The 21,778-nt window shown below is 37.9% G+C and overlaps 1 protein-coding gene across 1 annotated transcript in view; it reads right to left on the bottom strand.

Annotated features, from left to right (window-relative positions):
- Nucleotides 1-21,778, bottom strand: part of LOC129528194 (putative tyrosine-protein phosphatase TPTE) — a 40,211-nt gene that overhangs the window by 15,047 nt on the left and 3,386 nt on the right. The window contains exons 3-7 of the mRNA XM_055368011.2: nt 21,130-21,183; nt 20,533-20,586; nt 11,015-11,074; nt 4,159-4,209; nt 2,504-2,665 (exon numbers count right to left, since the gene is read on the bottom strand). Coding sequence (XP_055223986.1) covers nt 2,504-2,665; nt 4,159-4,209; nt 11,015-11,074; nt 20,533-20,586; nt 21,130-21,183 — 381 coding nt within the window. The remainder of the gene's footprint in view (nt 1-2,503; nt 2,666-4,158; nt 4,210-11,014; nt 11,075-20,532; nt 20,587-21,129; nt 21,184-21,778) is intronic.

The following is a 21,778-nucleotide window of genomic DNA, read 5'->3' as shown; positions in this document are numbered from 1 at the left end:
TCATTAGTGAAGGTAATTTTCTCTGGTGATATGATTTAGTTTCTTGTTTTTTATTTTTCGTGGATCCATTGTTATATTTTTTGGTTTGAGGTTACCATGAGGCTTGTAAATACTATCTTATAATCCATTATTTTAATCTTATAAGTTTTCATAAACAAGTAAAAAGAAAACTAATAAAAACTCTACAACTTAGTCTCCCTATTTTTTAACTTTTTGTTATTTCTATTTATATCTTATTATACCATCTATGTCTTGAAAAGTTGTAGTTAATATTTTTGATTGGCTCATAGTTTAGTCTCTCTACTTAGAGTAAGAGTAGTTTATACATCATAGTTACAGTGTTATAACATTCTGCATTTTTCTGTATACCTACTATTACCAGTGAGTTTTACACCTTCAGGTTATTACTTATTGCTCACTAATGTCCTTATCTTTCTGATTGAAATATTCCCTTTAGCATTTCTTCTAGGACAGGTCTGGTGTTGACAAAATCCCTCAGCTTTTGTGTGGAAAAGTCTTTATTTCCCCTTCACTTTGAAGGATATTTTCACTGGATACACTGTTCTAGGGTAAATGTTTTTTTCCTTCAGCACTTTCAATATGTCATGCCACTCTCTCCTGGCCTGAAACGTTTCTACTAAAGAGTCTGCTGCCAGATATATTGTAGCGCCATTTTATATTATTGGTTTCTTTTCTCTTGCTGCTTTTAAGATCCTCTTTTTATCCTTGATCTTTGGGACTGTGATTATTAAATGCCTTGAGGTAGTCTTCTTTGAGTTACATCTGCTTGGTGTTTTATAACTTTCTTGTACTTGGATATTGATATCTTTCTGTAGGTTTGGGACGTTCTGTTACCATCCCTTTGAATAAACTTTCTACACTCCCCACCTCCTCTTTAAGGCCAATACCACTTATATTTGTCCTTTTGAGGCTATTTTCTAGATCCTGTAGGCAGGCGTCATTGTTTTTTATTCTTTCCTTTGTCTCCTCTATGTATTTTGGAATAGCCTGTCTTCAAGCTCATTAATTCTTTCTTCTGGTTTATCAATTCTGCTATTAAAAGACTAATGCATTCTTCGGCATGCCAATTACATTTTTTGGCTTCAGAATTTCTGCTTGATTCTTTTAAATTATTTCAATCTCTTTGTTAAACTTATCTAATAGAATTATGAATTCCTTCCCTGTGTTATCTTGAATTTCTTTGAGTTTCCTTCCTCAACACAGCTATTTTGATTTCTTTGTCTGAAAGGTCACATATCTCTGTTTCTACAGGATTGGCCCCTGGTGTCTTATTTAGTTCATTTGGTGAGGTCATGTTTTCCTGGATAGTGTTGATGCTAGCAGATATTCTTTGGTGTCTGGGCATTGAAGAGTTAGGTATTGATTGTAGTTTTCACTGTATTTATTGTAGTTTTCACTGTCAGGGCTTGTTTGTACCCATCTTTCTTGGGAAGGCTTTCCAGATATTTGAAAGAACTTGGATACTGTGATCTAATCTCTATCTGCTTTAGGGGGCACCCCAAGCCTCCTAAACTCTGGTTCTTGCAGATTCATAGTGGTACTGCCTTAATGGTCTTGGACAAGATCCAGGATAATTCTCTGCATTACCAAAAAGAGACTCTTGTTTTCTTCCCTTACTTTCTCCCAAACAAACAGAGTCTCTCTTTCTGTTCTGAGGCACCTAAAGCTTGGGGTTGAGTGACATAAGCATATCTGTGGCCACCACTACTGTGACAGCATTGGGTCAGACCTGAGGCCAGCACAGCACGGGGTCTTGCCCAAGACCTGCTGTAACCACTCCTTAGCTATTGCAGGAGTTTACTGAAGGCCCTGGGGCTCTACAGTCATCACATGGTAAAAACAGCCAGGCCTGTGTCCTTGCCTTCAGGATGGCAAGTTCTCCTAGCCTCCAGGTGGATCCACAGGTGCTGTCTGGGAATCAGGGCCTAGATCAAAAACTGTAAAAGTCTACCTAGTGTTTTATTGTGCTATGGCTGAGCTGTCACTCAAACCACAAGATGCAGTCCCTCCCACTCTTTCCACCCCTGTCCAAAGGCAGAGGAACATCAATCCATGGCCACCTCAAACACAGGACATGGGGGGGTACTGCCAGACTACCACCAATGTTCTCATAAGGCCCAAAGGCTCTTAAGTCAGTTTGTAGTGAATGCTCCTGTTAATTATTTTAAAATTTTTTTTTTTTTTGAGATGGAGTCACCCTGTCACCCAGGCTAGAGTGCAATGGCATGATCTCAGCTCAGTGCAACTTCTGCCTCCCAGGTTCAAACGATTCTCCTGCCTCAGCCTCCCAAGCAGCTGGGATTACAGGCAACCACCACCACATCCAGCTAATTTTTGTACTTTTAGTAGAGATGGGGTTTCACCATGTTGGCCAGGATTGTCTCGAACTCCTGACCTTGGGATCCTCCCACCTCAGCCTCCGAAAGTGCTTCTTATAAAACTACAAAGTAGCTTAATGCATTATAAAAATAATCAAACTTACCCTTCTACAAGTACTCGAAGAAGAACATCCATGAGAAAAAATAAGGCAATAGCTAGAGAAATAGAACGATACTCCAAAGGAATATAAAGTTTGCTGTCAGTGAAAATTAGGTCAGCAAGGACGAGAGTGACATCCAGTAAGACCAGGAAAACTCCAAATAGTCTAAAATAAACAAATAAATAAATAAATGCAAAGATAAAGGGGCATTTGTCCCTGTAGCTATACTATATTTAAGCCACTGATCAGGTACCAAAATGTTATTATTTAGTACTAAGCTGCCCAGTGGCAGGAAAAACTGTAATGCCTTAGAATCTCAGAAAAATCACTGTTTTCACCCAATAGAAGCAGTTCTTAATAAACAAAATTCTCACCAAACCACTTCACAAGATATTATTGTGGCCTTTTACAGTAAACGCACCAGGCCAACACCTCAAGAGAGAAAAGTAAAACTGAATTAAAATCACCTGTGTGTTTACAAACTCTTCTTAAAATTTGCGAATTTCATAAGAAGTTTATACCAATTTCTCATAAAAAATAAACCCTCATTAATCTGGATAATTCTAAAGAATTTATTAATAAAAACCAAATGAAAGCATGAGTAACATAAGCTCTTAAAAGACCAAGATTTTTCATCAGTGACATTTTCAACAAGCACATGATTTCATATTTATGGGTGCTTCTAGCAGAGTGATGGGCACATGAGTCTTGAACTCTAAAGTACCTCCTGCCACTTGCTGTTACATATTCTAAATACATTCTCCATAAATTGATTAGACTATTTGCCTAGTCTATGAAGGTGAATTCATCTTTGAAGTACTTTTTTAAAAACTTGCAGCTCAAATTCAAATATTATGAATTCAAAAGGAAACAATTATATTGCATAAATCTATATCATAGTATGAAATCTTACTCTTATGTAGAGAAGAGTCTAAGTAAATTGTTTCCAGAATTAAAGAGTAATTCCTGATGTATAAGGTACTAATAAAACACTTTACTAATAATTATAGAATTTTAACATTTGATTTTCATTAATGTTACTTTTGCAGATGGAAGAAATACAATATTAATATATTACTATTAATCTTAGGCAAAAGCCATTTATTTGCAATTCTTAATGTCCAGCTTAAACCAAAATTCCATGATAAATTAGATTACATTAGATGGGGCACATGGCTACTTAGCAACTGATGGACAGTGGAAATGCTTTTTTGTTATTTTATTTCAGTGTTTCTCATTGAAGTATTAAGTCTCATATATATATATATGTATGTATAGATATATATGAGACTCATATATTTTCTTTTCTTTTCTTTTTTTTTTTTTTTTTACATGGAGTCTTGCTGTGTCACCAAGGCTGTGGTGCAATGGTGCAATTTCAGCTCATTGCAACCTATGCCTCCTCGGTTCAAGCGATTCTTCTGCCTCAGCCTCCTGAGTAGCTGGGATTATAGGCACCCACCATTATGCTTGGCTAACTTTTGTATTTTTAGTAGAGATGGGGTTTCACCATGTTAGCCAGGCTGGTCTTGAACTCCTGACTTCATGTGATCCACCCGCCTCGGCCTCCCAGAGTGCTGGGATTACAGGCGTGAGCCACCGTGCCCAGCCAAGTCTCAGATATATTTAATACATGGTGTTTTCTATGTCTCACATACCCAAATGCAAAGGATGATACAATTGAATGCACAATTTTCTTAATCTTGCTGCTGCAAAAAGAAGTAAAAATAAAATTAATCAGGTTTCTTCTAACATATATTGTAAATTTAACCAAAAAACAAAGGGCCTTATAAATATAATTTCAAAAGAAAATTATTCAGAAGTTGTATAACAAAATGCTTTTTACTAATAGCTAAAATTTTATTCTTCCTGCTCCATGAGTATTTTACTTGTTTACTATGCTATCCAGAATATATGCAAATAAGACAGTAAACTTTGGATGTTTAGTAACATTTCCATTGCATGCAAAGCTCCAACCCCAACTTTATGGCAATACTAAACTTAAACTTGTGGTCATCATCTCAAGGAGTATAGCATGAAGACAGAAAAGGGTGGTAGAAGAGAACTGTATTTTAATGCCAGCCTGGGCAAATCATCAAACTTTGGCCGGATCTCAGTTTCCACTGCAATAAAATAAGGTGTTTCAGGAATGAGCATAGGGAGTAAATGGTGCTCTTGTCATCTCCTCAAACTAGACACCTAGTGAACAGATACACATTAGCAAGAGTCGCATATGAGGTTGCAAACGAACTTCAGAGGTAAGACGTTTTAGTAAGATATACTTCAAAGGAGAAACACCTGAAAGACTGGGCTCCTTCCATTAATCAAAGGAAGGAGAACCTGTTTGATGGAGCCTCCAATAATGCCTCATTTTACCTTATGGCTGGAGACAAGGTAGCTCATGAGGAACAATTTTTTTTTGTCCTACTGAAGCCTCCTGTGTTGGAGGCTCTTCAGGAGGAGAAGCCTCCAACACAGGAAGCTTCAGTAGAAGACTTCAGGAAGTTTCTGTCATACTGAAGCCTCCAACACAGGACTCAAATTCCACCCCAAGAGCCATGAATCCTAAGACAATGCTCACAGCCTGTGCCTAAGATGGGAGAACAAAGAGGGCAGATACTGAGCAGAACTGGGGCACTGACAATTGGCCTTTGACATGAACAGACATTTCTCAAAAGAAGACATGCTTGTGGCCAACAAACATATGAAGAAAAGCTCAATATCACAGATTAGAGAAATGCAAATCAAAACCACAATGAAATACCATTTCACACCAGTCAGAATGGCTATTACTAAAGAGTCAAAAAATAACAGATGCGGGCAAGGTTGCAGAGAAAAAGGAACACATATACATTGTTGGTGGGAGTGTAAATTAGTTCAATCACTGTAAAAAGCACTATGGCAATACCTTGAAGAGCTAAAAGCAGAACTATTTGACTGAGCAATCCCAATACTGAGTAGATACCCAGAGGAATATAAATCATTCTACTATAAAGATACATGCATATGAATGTTCACTGCAGCACTATTTACAATAGCAAAGACATGGAATCAACCTAGGTACCCATCAATGACAGATTGGATAAAGAAAATGTGGTACATATATACCATGGAATACTATGCAGCCATAAAAAAGAATGAGATCATGTATTTTGTGGGAACATCGATGGAGCTGGAGGCTCTTATCCTTAGCAAACTAGTGCAGAAACAGACAACCAAATACTGAATGTTCTCACCTATCAGTGGTAGCTAAATCATAAGGACTTATGAACACAAAGAAGGAAATAGACACTGGGGTCTACTTAACTGGGGAGGGCAGGAGGAGAGAGAGGAGCAGAAAAGATAACTATTTGGGTACTGAGCTTAATACCTGGATGATGAAATAATATGTAAAAAATAAAAAAAATCCTCCCTGACACAAGTTTACCTATGTAGCAAATCTCACGTGTACCTCCAAACCTAAAATAAAAGTTAAAAAAAAAAAAAAAACATTGGTCTTTGATGAATGATGTTAGGTTAACCTGAGATAAAGGAAATCCCCAATCCTTCTAATCTTCCCCTCTCCACCTGGACCCACCACCTCCACCCAGGCTTGGAGAGTTAAGGCTGATGTAGATGGAGGATCAATTGGCCAAAAGAGGTGAACTCTCTCCTCAAGTTGCCATTCCCTTACTACAAGAACCTCTGATCCCACACAGTCTACTAGATCTCTGGGTATCAAGGAAATGTCATAAATCTGAACTCACTTGACAATGTCACCATACAGAACCAAGTCTGACAGATTACGAAGGCATGAAGAAGTGGCTTGGGTGGCTTTAGCCCCTTAATCTGTTTCAGTGTATCCTGAAACTATACCAAGTAAATACACAATTGAGACTTTTTTGCTTAAAAAAAGAGTACTATGTAAATGAAGCTTCAAGCAGTTATGTGCAGAGTTTGCAGGGAAATAACTATGACTCAGTAAATCCATATCCAGGAAAAGTACTGTTCACACTCGGGAGCAACAGACAGACACTCCAACATGAAGCAACACGAAGCATAGCCTCCATGTACCTTTCCTAAAAACAATTACTCAAAGTGCTTGAGTCAGCTGAGCAATGAATCAAAATGAAGAACAAAAATGTAGCAGGTGACCAAAAGCAATGGCGACAAAAGCCAAAATTGACAAACAGGATCTAATTAAACTAAAGAGCTTCTGCACAGCAAAAGAAACTACCATCAGAGTGAACAGGCAACCTACGGAATGGGAGAAAATTTTTGGAATCTACTCATCTGAGAAAGGGCTAATATCCAGAATCTACAAAGAACTCAAACAAATTTACAAGAAAAAAATCAAACAACCCCATCAAAAAGTGGGCAAAGGATATGAACAGACACTTCTCAAAAGAAGACATTTATGCGGCCAACAGACACATGAAAAAATGCTCATCATCACTGGCCATCAGAGAAATGCAAATCAAAACCACAATGACATACCATCTCACACCAGTTAGAATGGTGATTATTAAAAAGTCAAGAAACAACAGGTGCTGGAGAGGATGTGGAGAAACTGAACACTTTTACACTGTTGGTGGGACTGTAAACTAGTTCAACCATTGTGGAAGACAGTGTGGCGATTCCTCAAGAATCTAAAACTAGAAATACCATTTGACCCAGCCATCCCATTACTGGGTATATACCCAAAGGATTATAAATCATGCTGCTATAAAGACACATGCACACGTATGTTTATTGCGACACTATTCACAATAGCAAAGACTTGGAACCAACCCAAATGTCCAACAATGATAGACTGGATTAAGAAAATGTGGCACATATACACCATGGAATATTAAGCAGCCATAAAAAAGGATGAGTTCATGTCCCTTGTAGGGACATGGATGAAGCTGGAAACCATCATTCTCAGCAAACTATCGCAAGGTCAGAAAACCAAACACTGCATGTTATCACTCATAGGTGGGAATTGAACAATGAGAACCCTTGGACACAGGAAGGGGAACATCACACACCAGGGCCTGTCATGGGGTGGGGGGATGGGGGAGGGATAGCATTAGGAGATACACCTAATGTAAATGATGAATTAATGGGTACAGCACACCAACATGGCACATGCATGAATACGTAACAAACCTGCACATTGTGCACATGTACCCTAGAACTTACAGTATAATAATAAAAAAAAAGTAGCAGGTGAAAATGTAAATAAATGATCCTAAAAATAAAGATAAATGATATAAAATCATGAATAATAGTATCGATTTGAATTTTTAGGCATTCTTACACTAGGATTCAAGGTGTGGAAGAAGATAGAAGTAAAGGCAGGTTGCATTTCTTATCTTTCACAGGTACAAGTCCAGTTTTATTCTCGATATTGATGGAAAAATGGTATAATTATGTTTTCTAAACATTTAAATATAAACATTGATAGACTAGAAATGGGCTTCTGACTTGCATATCAACAAAAAATGCAAGGGATAAAAACAAATCAATTAATAGCAAAACATAGACAAATTTACAAAGAAAATATCAAAGTATTTTTAATAAAGAAAAAGATGATAAATAAAACCAAACGTACCAGAAATCATAAATACAAACATATTACTCTCATATTGCATATTGAGAAATACTCTCAGATAACTTTGAAATTAAAGGCATTACATGCTATACACGAGAGACAAAAACTAAATTTAAATGGCAATTCAAAAATAAAGAGATAGAGGCCAGGCGCGGTGGCTCACGCCTGTAATCCCAGCACTTTGGGTGGCCAAGGTGGGTGGATCATGAGGTCAAGAGATCGAGACCATCCTGGCCACCATGGTGAAACTCCATCTCTACTAAAAATACAAAAAATTAGCTGGGCGTGGTGGTGCATGCCTGTATTCCCAGCTACTCAGGAGGCTGAGGCAGGAGAATCGCTTGAACCTGGGAAGCGGAGGTTGCAGTGAGCTGAGTGGAGCCACTGCACTCCAGCCTGGTGACAGAGCAAGACTCCGGCTCAAAAAAAAAAAAGAGAGAAAAAAAGATATGAGATACTAAACCTTAATACACTGAAAGTTCCAATAATATCAAAGTTGAATTAAAAGCACAAATATTAACTATGAACATGACTCATTTTTTATCAATAGAAGGTGGAAGCTACATGACACTAACAAGACCGTGTTTAATGAAATGGGATTTGTATTGAAGGCAGGTGCTATCTCCCCCACTGGACACATTTTTCTCTTGTGCAGACTCTGGGGGTAGGGAGGTGGCCATGATGCAAAGCACGAAAAACACTGTAGTGACTCTGGTCTTCCTGCTCACTCTAGATCACTAAAACAGGGTAAGGACAATACAGAGGGATGACATGTTCATGCTGAAAAAATTATGAGTCACTTAGGAGAAAAGTAAATTTCTACACTTTATACCTTAAGACAAAGTAAATTCAGGGCAGATATTTTATTTAAATGAAGAAAATAAATTCAAAACAGAAATTTTGGTGGATATATTTAAAATCTTGGGGTGAGAAGGACTTTCTGAGAATAACATTAAAGGCAAAATCACAAAGAAAAGTACAGATACATTTGATTACATGAGGATTAAATGCTTTTATGTAGTGAAAAGCAAGACAACCTGGGAGAAATTGCTTATATTACATAAAATAGAAAAAGGATCAATAGATTTAACTTTTCAGTCCAAAGACAGAAAAGGATAAATGAAGGTGTGTCAAAGAACGTGCATTAGAACAAATATATTTACTAATATCAGAGAAATCAATGATGGCTAGTGTTAAGTGTGGGAGGGGAGAAATGTACACTTTGCATCTTGATGTTAAAGCATATATCAATATCAATAGCGTCACAATCATTCCCTTTGACACAGAATTTCCACTTCTGAGAATTTATGACAAGCAAATAACCAACAATATACGGAGATTTAGCCTCAAATATATTCATTTTTGTAAGTTAAAAACTTGTAAAAAACTGAATTGTTCAGCAATATCTGACTATTAAATGAATTATAGCACATCTACACCATGAAATATCACACAACTGTTACAAATAATGTTGTAAGTGCACATGAATATATATTAACAAAAAATATAGCTATGATGTCATTAATAAGGTTATTTGCAAAAGAATAAGTATGGTCTCATATCTGTAAACAAAAAAAGTGTATGCTTAAAGAACTTAGAAGTGCATGCATCAAAGTTTAAGAATGACTAAATGTGGGTAGATTTGTTGATTGTATTTTCAGATTTTCCTTAATGAACTCTTACGTTATTTTTAGCTTTTAGAATAAAACCTATTTACAGAACTACAGAGTTTTCAAAGTATTTTTGCATGTTATTTTCATTTTATTACTAATTTTTTAAATACAATATCCAATACATGGATTGCATAATAGCCAGTTTACATTTGAATAATCTGAAAGTTAAAGAGGGTTAGTGACTTGCTGAGTATCAGGTGAATGAATATATGATGGCAAAGCCAAGCACTGATTCCAGCTTTTACTATAAATCCAATATCATTCCCCTGTTATGAAACACCAGCATTTCTCACAGGGACTACTGCAAATTCCTCCTATATCTATGTAATGAGACTTTGTAATTTAAAAATAAAATAAAATGAAAACCTGCTTTATTTTGTTTGGAGTGGGGAAAGAAGGAAATGCTTGCCTTGCTTAATCGGTCTAATTTTGTTTCAGCCCTGGGCAGCTCCATTACAGAAAACGTATAGCTAATCTGCAGACACACAGTTTAATTCAGTGGCAAATTCAGGGTAATTTGAAGAACTATTTTTATTTGCCCTCTTTGTTTCCAATCTTTGTTTAGTCACCAACAGCTTACAACCATGGTGAGTTAACTTCCTCTATGGCAGTACTTCCTCTCCAGCATTGACACAAGCTGGTGAATGGTTATACAACTGGGCAAGAAAGAAGCAGAAGAAAAATCTCCTGAATATGTCTGCAGTTCAGACACAAGCCAGTTTAAGAATGTATTGTTTCATTACAGTGAGTACATGATAAAATGCCTTCAGGTCAGTGCAACAGGAAGTACTCTAGTGAGATTAGAAACAAATAAGAATAAAATCCCAATGAGCATAAAGAGGTCTTAGTCAGCAAAATATGTTTGCTTTTGCTATCAATACTATTTGCTCATAGGCAAAATGTACAAAATTGGGAATCACACCATATCCAGTAAAAATGAGAAACGTTCACTATTGATGAGTTAAGTAGCATTCTGCATTCCTGTTTTTTTTAAAAAAACTTTTAATGGAATTAATTTCCTCTAAGAATACTTTTTACATTTTCAAGCTAGAAGAACATTTATTTCTGAATGGATGGAATTTTTTTTTCAAAATAATACTTGTCTAAGAATTCAACTGGAGTAAATACGGTGTACCCTCCCACCCATACATTTTGATATCTTTCCATAGTTTCCCTTTTTCCTTCTTGCCTCAGCGGAAGCCCTGTTTAACTAAAGGTAAGAGATCCATCAATGGCTCCCTCCTTTCAAACTTCAAACTGACTTACTCATATGAAGCAACATTTTCAGCATCTTCAACTTCAAACTTGGAAAGTCGTGCTAACACACTTTAGCCACCAAAAAAAAAAAAAAAGCAAAAATATATCATTAGATATTTGCTACACAAAATAGTGATGAAAAATATATTTGAATAACAAGAATCCCATGAATCTAAAGGATATAGTAAACATGACTTAGCTCACTGGAAGACCTAATATTTAAGAAAGAAAATTACAATCATTAACCAGAAACTCTTTCCTCATGGATACTCCCAACACTGAATTTTGCATATTTTTATCTTCTTTTCTCTTTCTGTCTCTTTCTATATATATGTATATAAAGATATATAAAAGAATATGTATATGGATATATAATATATAAATAATATGTGTATAGACATATCTCAAAGACATTGTGGGTTTCATTCCAGACCACTGCAATGAAGCAAAAACTGCATTAAGCAACTCACACAAATGTTTTGGGTTCCCTGTGCATATAAAAGTTGTTTACCCTACACTGTAGCCTGTTAAGTTTACAATGGCATTATGTTCAAAAAACTTATGTGTATATCTTAATTAAAAACTACTTTATTGGTTTAAAAATGCTAATGATCACCTTTTGCTGGTGGAGGGCGTTGCCTCCATGTTCATGGCTGCTGACTGATCAGAGTGGTGGTTGCCAATGGTCGGAGTGGCTGAGACAATTTCTTAAAATAGGACAACAATGAAGTTAGCTGTAGCAAATGGCTCTTCCTTTCACAAGTGAGGATTAAGTGGTGAAGCCATCAGGTCCTGGACTTTGTTGAAAGCCTTTTTATTACTGATTTAATCTCATTACTTGTTTTTGGTCTGTTCAGGTTTTCTATTTCTTCTTGGTTTAGTCTTGGTAGGTCGTATGGGTCAAGGATTTTGTCCACCTCCTCTAGGTTTTCAAATTTATTGTAGAGTTGCTCATAATAGTCTCTAATAATTATTTTTATTTCTGTCATTATCTGTTATGCGGTCTCTTTTTTTGTTTCTGATTTTACTTATTTGGGTCTTCCCTTTTTCTTAATTAGTCTAGATAATGGTTTGTTGATATTTTTTAAACCTTTTCGTTGTTAACCTTTTGTAATTTTTGCCTCAAATTTGTTTATTTCTGTTTGGTCTTCATTATTTATTTCCTTTTAATAATTTGGGGTTTGGTTTGTTCTTACTATTCTAGTTTCTTGAGGTAGAATTTTTCAGTGGTTTATTTGAAAGTTTTCTAGTTTTTTTGATCCAGGCATTTATTGCTAAAAATATACTTTTTTTTTTATACTTTAAGTTCTAGGGTACATGTGCACAATGTGCAGGTTTGTTACACATGTATACATGTGCCATGTTGGTGTGCTGCGCCCATTAACTCGTCATTTACATTAGGTATATCTCCTAATGCTATCCCTCCCCCCTCCCCCTACCCAACAACAGGCCCCAGTGTGTGATGTCCCCCTTCCTGTGTCCGAGTGTTCTCATTGTTCAATTCCCACCTATGAGTGAGAACATGCGATGTTTGGTGTTTTGTCCTTGCGACAGTTTGCTGAAAAAATGATGAGTTCATGTCCTTTGTAGGGACACGGATGAAGCTAAAAACATATTTCTTAATAACTGCTTTTGCTGCGTCCCCTGTTTTGGTATACTGTGTTTCTAGTTACATTTGTTTCAAGGAATTCTTAAATTTCATTCTTAATTTCTTTCTTCACTCACTGTAACTCAAGGGCATGTTGTTTAATTTCCATATGTCTGTATAGTTTTGAATGTTCCTCTTGTTATGAATGTCTAGTTTTATTCCATTGTGGTAAGATAAGATACCTGATAGAATTTCAATTTTTAAAAATTTCTTGAGACTTGTTTTGTAGCCTAACATACGGTCTATCTTGGATAATGTTTCATGTGCTGATGAAAAGAATGTGTATTCTGGAGCTGTTAGGTGAGATGTTCTGTATATGTTTGTTATTTATGTCCATTTGGTCTATGGCGGAGTTTAAGTCTGATGTTTCTTTGTTGATTTTCTGTCTAGATGATTTGTCCAATGCTGAGAGTGGGATACGGAAGTGCCCAACTCTTATTGTAATGGGGTCTATCTCCCTCTTTAGATCTAGTAATATTCGCTTTATATATCTAGGTGCTCTGGTGTTTGAGTGCATACATATTTACAATTATACACATATTACAATTATATTTCTTGCTGAATTGAACCCTTTATTATTACATAATACTCTTGTTTGTCAATTTTTATGGTTTTTAACTTGAACTCTGTTTTGTCTGATACAAGTATAGCTATCCCTGCTCACTTTGGGCTTCCATTTGCATAGGATATCTTTTTCCATCCCTTTATTATCAGTCTATGTGTTTCTATACCGGTAAAGTGAGTTTCTTTTAGATAAAATATAGTTGGGTCTTATTTTTTAATCCACTCAGTAAGTCTATATCCTTCATGGGGTATTTAATCTATTAACATTCAAAGTTATTATTGGTAGGTGAGGAGTTACTTCCAACGTTTTATTGTTTTCTGGTTGTTTTGTATATGTTTTATTCCTTTCTTCCTGTTTACTTTTGAAGTTGGGTAGTTTTCTGTAGTGATAAGGTTTCATTCCTTTCTCTTTCTCCTTTATGTATTGACTCTAACAGTGACTTTTAAAGTTTTGCATGTTTTCATGATGGTGGTTATCATCTTTTTACTTCCAGATGTAAGACTCCCTTGGGCATTTCTTGTAATGTTGGTCTAGTGGTGATGAATTATCTTGGTTTTTGTTTATCTATGACAGATTTTATGTCTTCTTCATTTGTAAAGGATAGCTGTGCTGGCTATAATATTCTTGGCTGAAAGATTTTTTTCTTTCAGAACTTTGAATGTATCATCCCATTCTCTTCTAGCCTAAGGTTTTCCACTGGGAAATCAGCTGTTAGTCTAATGGGGATTCCATTATAAGTGTGTTACTTTTCTTTTGCTATTTTAAAAAATCTTTGTCTTTTGATTTTTCACAATTTGCCTATAATGTCTGGGTTGAATGTATTTGGGGTTCTTTGATCTTCCTGGAAATAGATGTCTAGCTCTCTCTCAAGAGTTAGGAAGTTTTATGCTATTTTATTAAATATGTTTTCCTCATATTTTCTCTACACTTTTCCTTCTGGAATGCCCATAATATGAATATTTGATCAAATTAATGGTGTCCCATAAATCCTGTAGGCTTTTTTCATTCTTTTTTATCCTTTTTTGCCTGTCTGTGTTATTTCAAAAGACTTGTGTTCAAGTTCAGAAATTATTTCTTCTGCTTGTTCTTGTCTGTAAAGCCATTGATTGTATTTTTTCATTTCATCCATTGAACTGTTTAGCTTTTAGGGCTTCTGTTTGGTTATTTTTATGATATCTGTATCTTTACTGAATTTCTCTTTCACCTGATTTCATTGACTTGCCTATCTGTATTACCTTACATCTCACTGAGTTTCCTTAAGATTATTCTTTTTTCTGTCACATCATATGTTTATGATCGGGTTCTATTACTGGATAATTATTATTTCCCTTTGTAGGTGACATGTTTTCTTGCATTTTCATGGTTGCTGTGTTTCTAAATTGATTTCTATGCATCTGGTGAAAAAGTCACCTTTTCCAATTTTATGGAGTAGGTTTACTTGTATGAATTAATTTGTATGAACGGGTCTTGGATGTCAGTTCATTGGGGTATACCGGCCTTGGTTCTACATGGATGCAGTAAGTGTAGTCTCCATGTAGTTTATTCAGCTGTGATCCACACTAGTAACATTTGCAAGTTACTCAGTGGCCTAGGTTAAGGAAGTTTGTAGTGATGGTGGTGCAGCCTTGCCAGGGGTGGGCTCACTGGGCTGTTTCTCAGGGTAAGGGTGTGTGCAGGCATACAGTGGGTCAGAAAACTTGGAGTATGGCTTTATGCCGCTGGCCATGGTGCCATCACTCTAGCCAGGAGCATGGGGATGCAGTTGCTCAACCAGGGCATGACTTCCAGATGTGCTTTGCAGGACAGTGTCTCAGGCCCAGGATGCAGGCACACAGCTGTTTGCCTGGCCTGGAAGCATGCACTCCAGGAGTGGCCTGAAGGGCTGTTTCCCATAACTGGTATGTGGGTACACAGCTGCTCATCTGGCCTGGGGGCAGTATGCTGGGGGAAACTCATGGGCCAAATATATAGGTGCATAGCTGCTAAGCTGGACTGAAGGTATCTTTGCCAGGGCTGGCCAAGAGGGGTGTTTCTCAGGCCTGGGATACAGTCAAATGACTTCTCAGCTGTCCTAGATGTGTGTCTGCTGGGGGTAGTCCATAGAGCTATTCTAGCTCAGGATGTGGGCACACTGCTGCTCAGCTGGCCTGGGTGGTGCCTGCCAGGGGAAGCCCTGGGGACTGCTTCTATGAGCCAGGATGTGGACACGAGGCTGCTCAGCTGGCGTAAGGGCATGTCTTCTGGGAGTAGCCCATGGAGCTCTTTCTTAGGTCCAGGACATGGGCATTCATGGCTGATTGGCTGGTCTGGAGGTGCATCTGCTGGGAATGGATACAGGAGTATTTCTCAGGCTCATCCAAGGTTGCACAGCTGCTTAGTTGGCCTGGGAGTGTTTCTGTGGGCGGTGGCCTAAAGGGCTGTTCCTCAAGCTGGGACATAGGTATGTGGCTGCTTAGTTGGCCTGAGTAAGCTCCCAGGGTTGCTTCTCAGCCCTGAGACTTGGGCATACACAGTTGCTTGTCTCTCAGGTATGAGACACAGGTGCAAGGCCCACTTGGTGGTGTGCCTGCTGGGGGCAGCCTGTAGGACTGTTTCTCAGGCCCTTATTAAAAGCAGAGGGCTACTGGGCACGCCAGGAGCATGTCTGTGGTTGATGGGGCCCGCAAGGCTGTTTCTCAGGTCCTGAGCATGGGCTCATAGTCACTTTGTTGACCTGCGGGTGTATCAGCTGCTCAGAGGCTTAGGGGCCTCTCCCACTTGGGAGAGGGCATGTAGTGGTTTGGCTGTCTTAAGAGTGAATTTACCCTGGATGGGACTGCAGATTATTCCTCTGTCTGGAAGTGTGGTGGTGGGGGTTGATTTCCCTACTCTGCATTACTTGAGTTACAGCCAGTCCTGGGACCAACCTCCACACAGCTGGGATTGTGGCTTTAACCCACCCATGTGGGCTTGGTGTACTGAAGATAAAGCTCCAGTGCTGGAGAGGCACAGTGACTACTGGCCCCCAGAGGAGGGCACACTCAAGAGATGACTCTGTTCTCAAGATGGTGCTGTGTTGCTGCAGCTTAAGTCTCTGGGGGTGGGAAGTCTTCACCTTGTACTCCTAGTCCAGGACATGCAGCTGTGTGAATCCTTGGCAATACTCCAAACTGGCCTGAGGGCTTGCAAAGACTGTGAGATTCTCTTGTTGTAAAGACTTTGTGTTTGTGATGGCAGTGGGGCTGGTGGGGATCTTCTGCCTACCTTCACCCTGCAATGAGAAGTCCCTCCTGTCTCTGGGCCAATTCAATCCAGATGGGACAGAAGGGGCTGCACAGGCTGAGTGCTTCCGTACTATGGCAACTTTCAGTCACCACAGATGTGTCTCCACTCCTTTGCTGCACTCCAGGACTATCCCTTTGATACTCTAATCAAATCTTAGATGTGTATTTCTTGCCTCGGTTCTTTCTTGTAGGGGAGATGAGCACCAGACATCTCTAGTCACCCATCTTGCTTGATTTAGCATAATTCGTAAGGGCCCCAGGATTTTCAGAATAGTCAATGATTGTTGGCTTCAACTTAAAGTCACCAGCTTCATTAGCCCCTAACAAGAGAATTGGCCTGTGCTTTGAAGATTTGAAACCATGCATTGACTTCTCCTCTCTAAATATAAAAGTCCTAGATGGCATCTTCTTCCAATAAAACGCTATCTTGTCTACATTGAAAATGTGTTGTTTAGTTTGGCCACATTCATCAGTTATCTCACCTAGATCTTCTGGATAACTTGCTGCTGCTTCTGCATCGGCACTGGCTGTTTACTTTGCACTTCTATGTGATAGAGATGGCTTCTTTCTTTAAACCTCATGAACAAACCTTTTAGCGTCAAGCTTTTCTTCTGCAGCTTCCTTACCTCTCCCAGGCTTCACTGAATCAAAGAGAGTGAGGGCCTTGTCCTGGATTACGCTTTGGCTTAAGGGAATGCTGTGGCTGGTTTGATCCTTTATCCAGACCACTACAACATTCTCCATATTAGCAATCAGACTGTTTTGCTTTCTCAACATTTGTATGTTCACTGGAGTAGCAGTCTTAATTTTCTTCAAGAAGTTTTTTGGCTTTTCTGTTTTGTTTTGTTTTTGTTTTTGTTTTACATTCACAACTTGGCTGAAGTGGTGCAAGAAGTCTAGCCTTCCTCACAATCATTTCTAGCTTTTGGTTTAAAGTGAGAGACATGTGACTCTTCCCTTCACTAGGACACTCAGAGACCATCATAGGCTTATTAAATGGCCTACTTTCAATATTGTTGTGTCTCAGGGAATAGGGAGGCCCAAGGAGAAGGAGAGAGATGGGGGAATGGCTAGTCAGTGGAGCAGTCACAACAAACATGTCATTGATTAGGCTTGTCATCTTAATATGGACATGGTTCGTGTTGCCCCAAAACAATTACAATAGTAACATCAAAGATCACTGATCACAGATCATCATAACAGATATGATAATAAAAAGTTTGGAATATTGCAAGAATTATTAAAATGTGACAAGAGACACAAAGTGAGAACACGCTGTTGGAAAAATGAAACCAGGAGACTTGCTCAATGTAGGGTTGCTACAAACCTTCAGTTTACAAAAAAGTAATATCTGAGGGGCAATAAAATAAAGCACAATAAAACAAGATATACCTGCATATACACACACATATATGTATATATAAACTATATATGTGTATATATACATATATATGCTAAAGGATATATACATATATGTTTACATATATATACACACACATGCTCATATATATATTAATGGATATATATATGACTACTGATGTTATTAATTTGGGTCAGTGCTAAAGAATATATCTATATATAGATATGTATATATAGATATATATACACACATTTAAATATGCACATATGTAGACATGTATATAGATATGTGTATCTATATACATATGTAGACATATGTATATAGATATATGTATATCTATATACACACAAATACATATTTATATATCTATATATATTACATATATAGCTAAAAGATATATCTGTATATATACACACACACACATACATGTGTGTTATGTGTGTGTGTGTGTAGATAGATCCTTTAGCACTGACCCAAATTAATAATGTCAGTAGTTTTCAATGACACCACCATTGAAAGGTGAGTTATATCAAATATATATCAAATTAGTGAAAGACTACTGATGTCATTTTATCCGGGCCAGTGCTAACGATTAAAAATGTACACTTCAGGTCAAGTGACTTCAGAGACATACTTTTCTGGCTGAAATTATGTACAATTGCTCTACATTTATAAACTGGCCGAACTCTGAAAATGTATATGTCAATGCGTATATCATTTTTTCCTAGAAGAAAACCTTATATTATGTAAAGGTGCTCTTGGGCCTTAAAAAACAAACTAATGAATCACAATTTAAGTGCAGTTCTTTATTACTTCATTTGTGAGTGAATTTTACCAATCTTAATATATGCCTCTCTTCTTTCTCTCCGTATTTTGAAATCTCACCCATCATTGATGACTCTACCACACATTACTCTTTTTAATTCAATGAGGTAATAGCTAAAGGATTAAAAATGAACATAGCAAGACTCCACATGTTATCCTAGACTTAATTTTCTGATACAAATTAGTAATAATTATTCTCCAATTTATAATCTAGTTCCCCTGAAAAATGGACATTAATCAGTTATTTATTTGAAACATGGTATTTAATTTTTCTCTGGAAATGAGGTTTTAGATGTTTGTAATGAAATTTTTCAGCCTGTGAAAAAAACTTAATGAATCAAGTTTATATACATTTCTTTACTCCTAAACCTAATCCCCAAGTTACTGTTTCTGGCAAAATTTACATAAAATCAACTTTAGTTTGTAAACACCCACCTTGCTCGCCCTTGTAATTTTCTGCCTTCTCACGTTCAAATACCACCAGTAACTCTTCACCAATCATGGATGTCTTTCCTGCCCCTCAGATAGGGTTAAGTAACTACAGACCCAAGGCAGGGCCTCCATACAATCTGATGGCTCATGACTGTAAACCCAGCAGTTTGGGAGGCTGAGGCGGGTAGATCACGAGGGCAGGAGTTCAAGACCAGCCTGGCCAATATAGTGAAAACCTGCCCCTACCAAAAATACAAAAAATTTGTCTGGCATGGTAGCACATGACTGCAGTTCCAGCTACTCAGTAGGCTGAGGCAGGAAAATCGCTTGAACCCAGGAGAAGGAGGTTACAGTGAGCCGAGATCACGCCGCTGCATGCCAGCTTGGGCAACAGCGAGACTTCATCTCAAATAATAATAATAATAATAGAAATACGTTTTAATTTGCCCATGCCTCCAACGTCCTATAAAATAAATTCTTTTAAAAATTTATTTATTGGCTTAAAAATCAATACTACATACAAAACTCACATGCTATTGCTTAATGAGCAGCTAAGAATTCTCACCTAGATGTTTCCTTAATCAGCCACTGATTAAACACAATCCTTTTATTCCTTCTGTAAAATCTCATTCATTTTGCAAGGTTTCTTGAGCATTACACTATAATTAACTTGAATCAGGTTTTTCATATTACTTACACCTTTATGATTTATTTCCAGGAGAGGTTTTCACATGATTGGGAAAACCCTCCACCACCTCCTTCCTTTCACTGATCATGCTAGTCTCTCCTGCCCATAAGACACAATGAAGTACCCGCACACTTGAGGAAAGCGGCATCCAATGAGGTGGTGGGTTTGGGTTGGGTCTAGGCACCAACCTCACATGTGGACAGAGCTCTCGAGTGTGTGGGACAAGTCCACGTTCCATTAGCTCCGTTCTTTTTTTCCCAGGGCTTCACTACTCCTTATTGGCTGCTATCTCCTCCATGTTGCAAATAGGATTCTCTCCTTTCTTGGAACACTGTGGTAGGGTCTCAAACTCAGGAAACCTGAATCCCTTAAAAAATTGCCTAGCAGAAATTGAGGGTGACAAAGACACTAACAGGAAGAAGCAGCTCTCCTACGAACTGACCTCCTTATACAACTCCATCAAAAAAAGGTGCAAAGTTATCTACAAATGCTACAATGAGAAGAATTGGAAACCCTGTTAAAAAACACTCTGTATGGCCATGCAGGCTCCTGAGAGTAAATTCCACAAATGTCCATCTGTCTCCGTGTTTTGTGTTTCCATTTTTTGCATGGGTTTGTTTGTGTAAATGTGTTGACAAAAGTGTGTATGGATGAAGATGGATGGATATATTTGTGTATGTGCTTCGTGTGTGTATAGCTCTATGCACTCTTATGCATACGTGTGTCTTCATGTATTTATAACTCACCTTTCACTGATAGGTGACACCAGGGCTGCTCCTTTAAATTCACTTGTGTGTGGGCTAGAGGATGATAAAAGAATACAGTCAGATAGGAGATGCAATTCTAAATTTACTTTTTTGGAAAATTAGCTTTTATTACTCTAGACAGAAACCAATGAATTCCTGTCAGAAATCTGAGTCCCATAAAAAAACTGCCTAGTAGGAACTAAGGGTGGCAAATACACCACAGGAAGAAGCAAATCTCCTATGACCTGCTCTTTTTTATAGAACTCCACCAAAGAAGGATGCAAAGTTACTAACAAATGCTACAATGAGACGAATTGGAAACTCTGTTAAAAAAAAAAAAATCTCTATGGCCATGCAGGCTCCTGAGAGTAAATTCCACAAATGTCCACCAGTCTCCTTTCTCTTTGGTCTATGTTTCCATCATGTGCATGGATTAGTTTGTGTAAGTGTGTTGAAGAGACATGTGGATGGATGGATGAATGGATGGATGGATGGATGGATGGATGGATGGATGGGGTATACTTGCTCATGTGCCTGTGTGTGTATAGTTCTATGCACACTTATGCTGACAGGTGACTTTAACTATTTATTACTCACCTTTCTTTCGCAGGTGCCTCCTCGGTTGCTCCTTTAAATTCACTTGTCTGTGGACTAGTGGATGATAAGAGAAAACAGTCAGAGAGGAGACATAATTCTGAATTTATATTTTGGAAAAATTACCTTTCATTACTCTAGACAGAAACCAATTAATTTCTGACTATTCATGTGTATAGCACTACTGGAACCTGGAATGTCTTTTCCTCTTTATTAGAAATGAGGATTTATATGGCGACAACCAAAATCTTAGGCGGGGGAAAATAGTAATGCTTCCCGATTTAAGTAAACCTCTTTATTATGACCTCAGTCCCAATGTGTGACAGCTTTGTGGTGGCAGTTATTTCAAACTCAACTCCAATTTGTAGGTAGTCAGCCCTCTTATTCCATTCAATGTCCTGCTTAAAAGGCCCTCCATTAGCTCCTTATGTTCACCCAGCATGGTGGTTTCTCATGTCCCACAAAAAGGGTCAGGTAACTAGAGGTCTGACACAGGGGCACAATCCAATAGGATGGTGATTTGAGGTTTGGAGCACCAGCCTCTGTGGTGGCAGGGTTCTGGAGGGTGGAGAACACCTCTAAGGCTCATACCTCTGTTGCTTTCTGCTGAAGGCTTCACAGTTCCCCAAGTACTCCTACCTCCTCCTCACTC

The sequence above is a fragment of the Gorilla gorilla genome, chromosome 17, assembly GCF_029281585.2.
Source record: "Gorilla gorilla gorilla isolate KB3781 chromosome 17, NHGRI_mGorGor1-v2.1_pri, whole genome shotgun sequence".
Lineage (NCBI taxonomy): Eukaryota > Metazoa > Chordata > Mammalia > Primates > Hominidae > Gorilla > Gorilla gorilla.
This window is presented reverse-complemented; position numbering and strand designations above follow the sequence as displayed.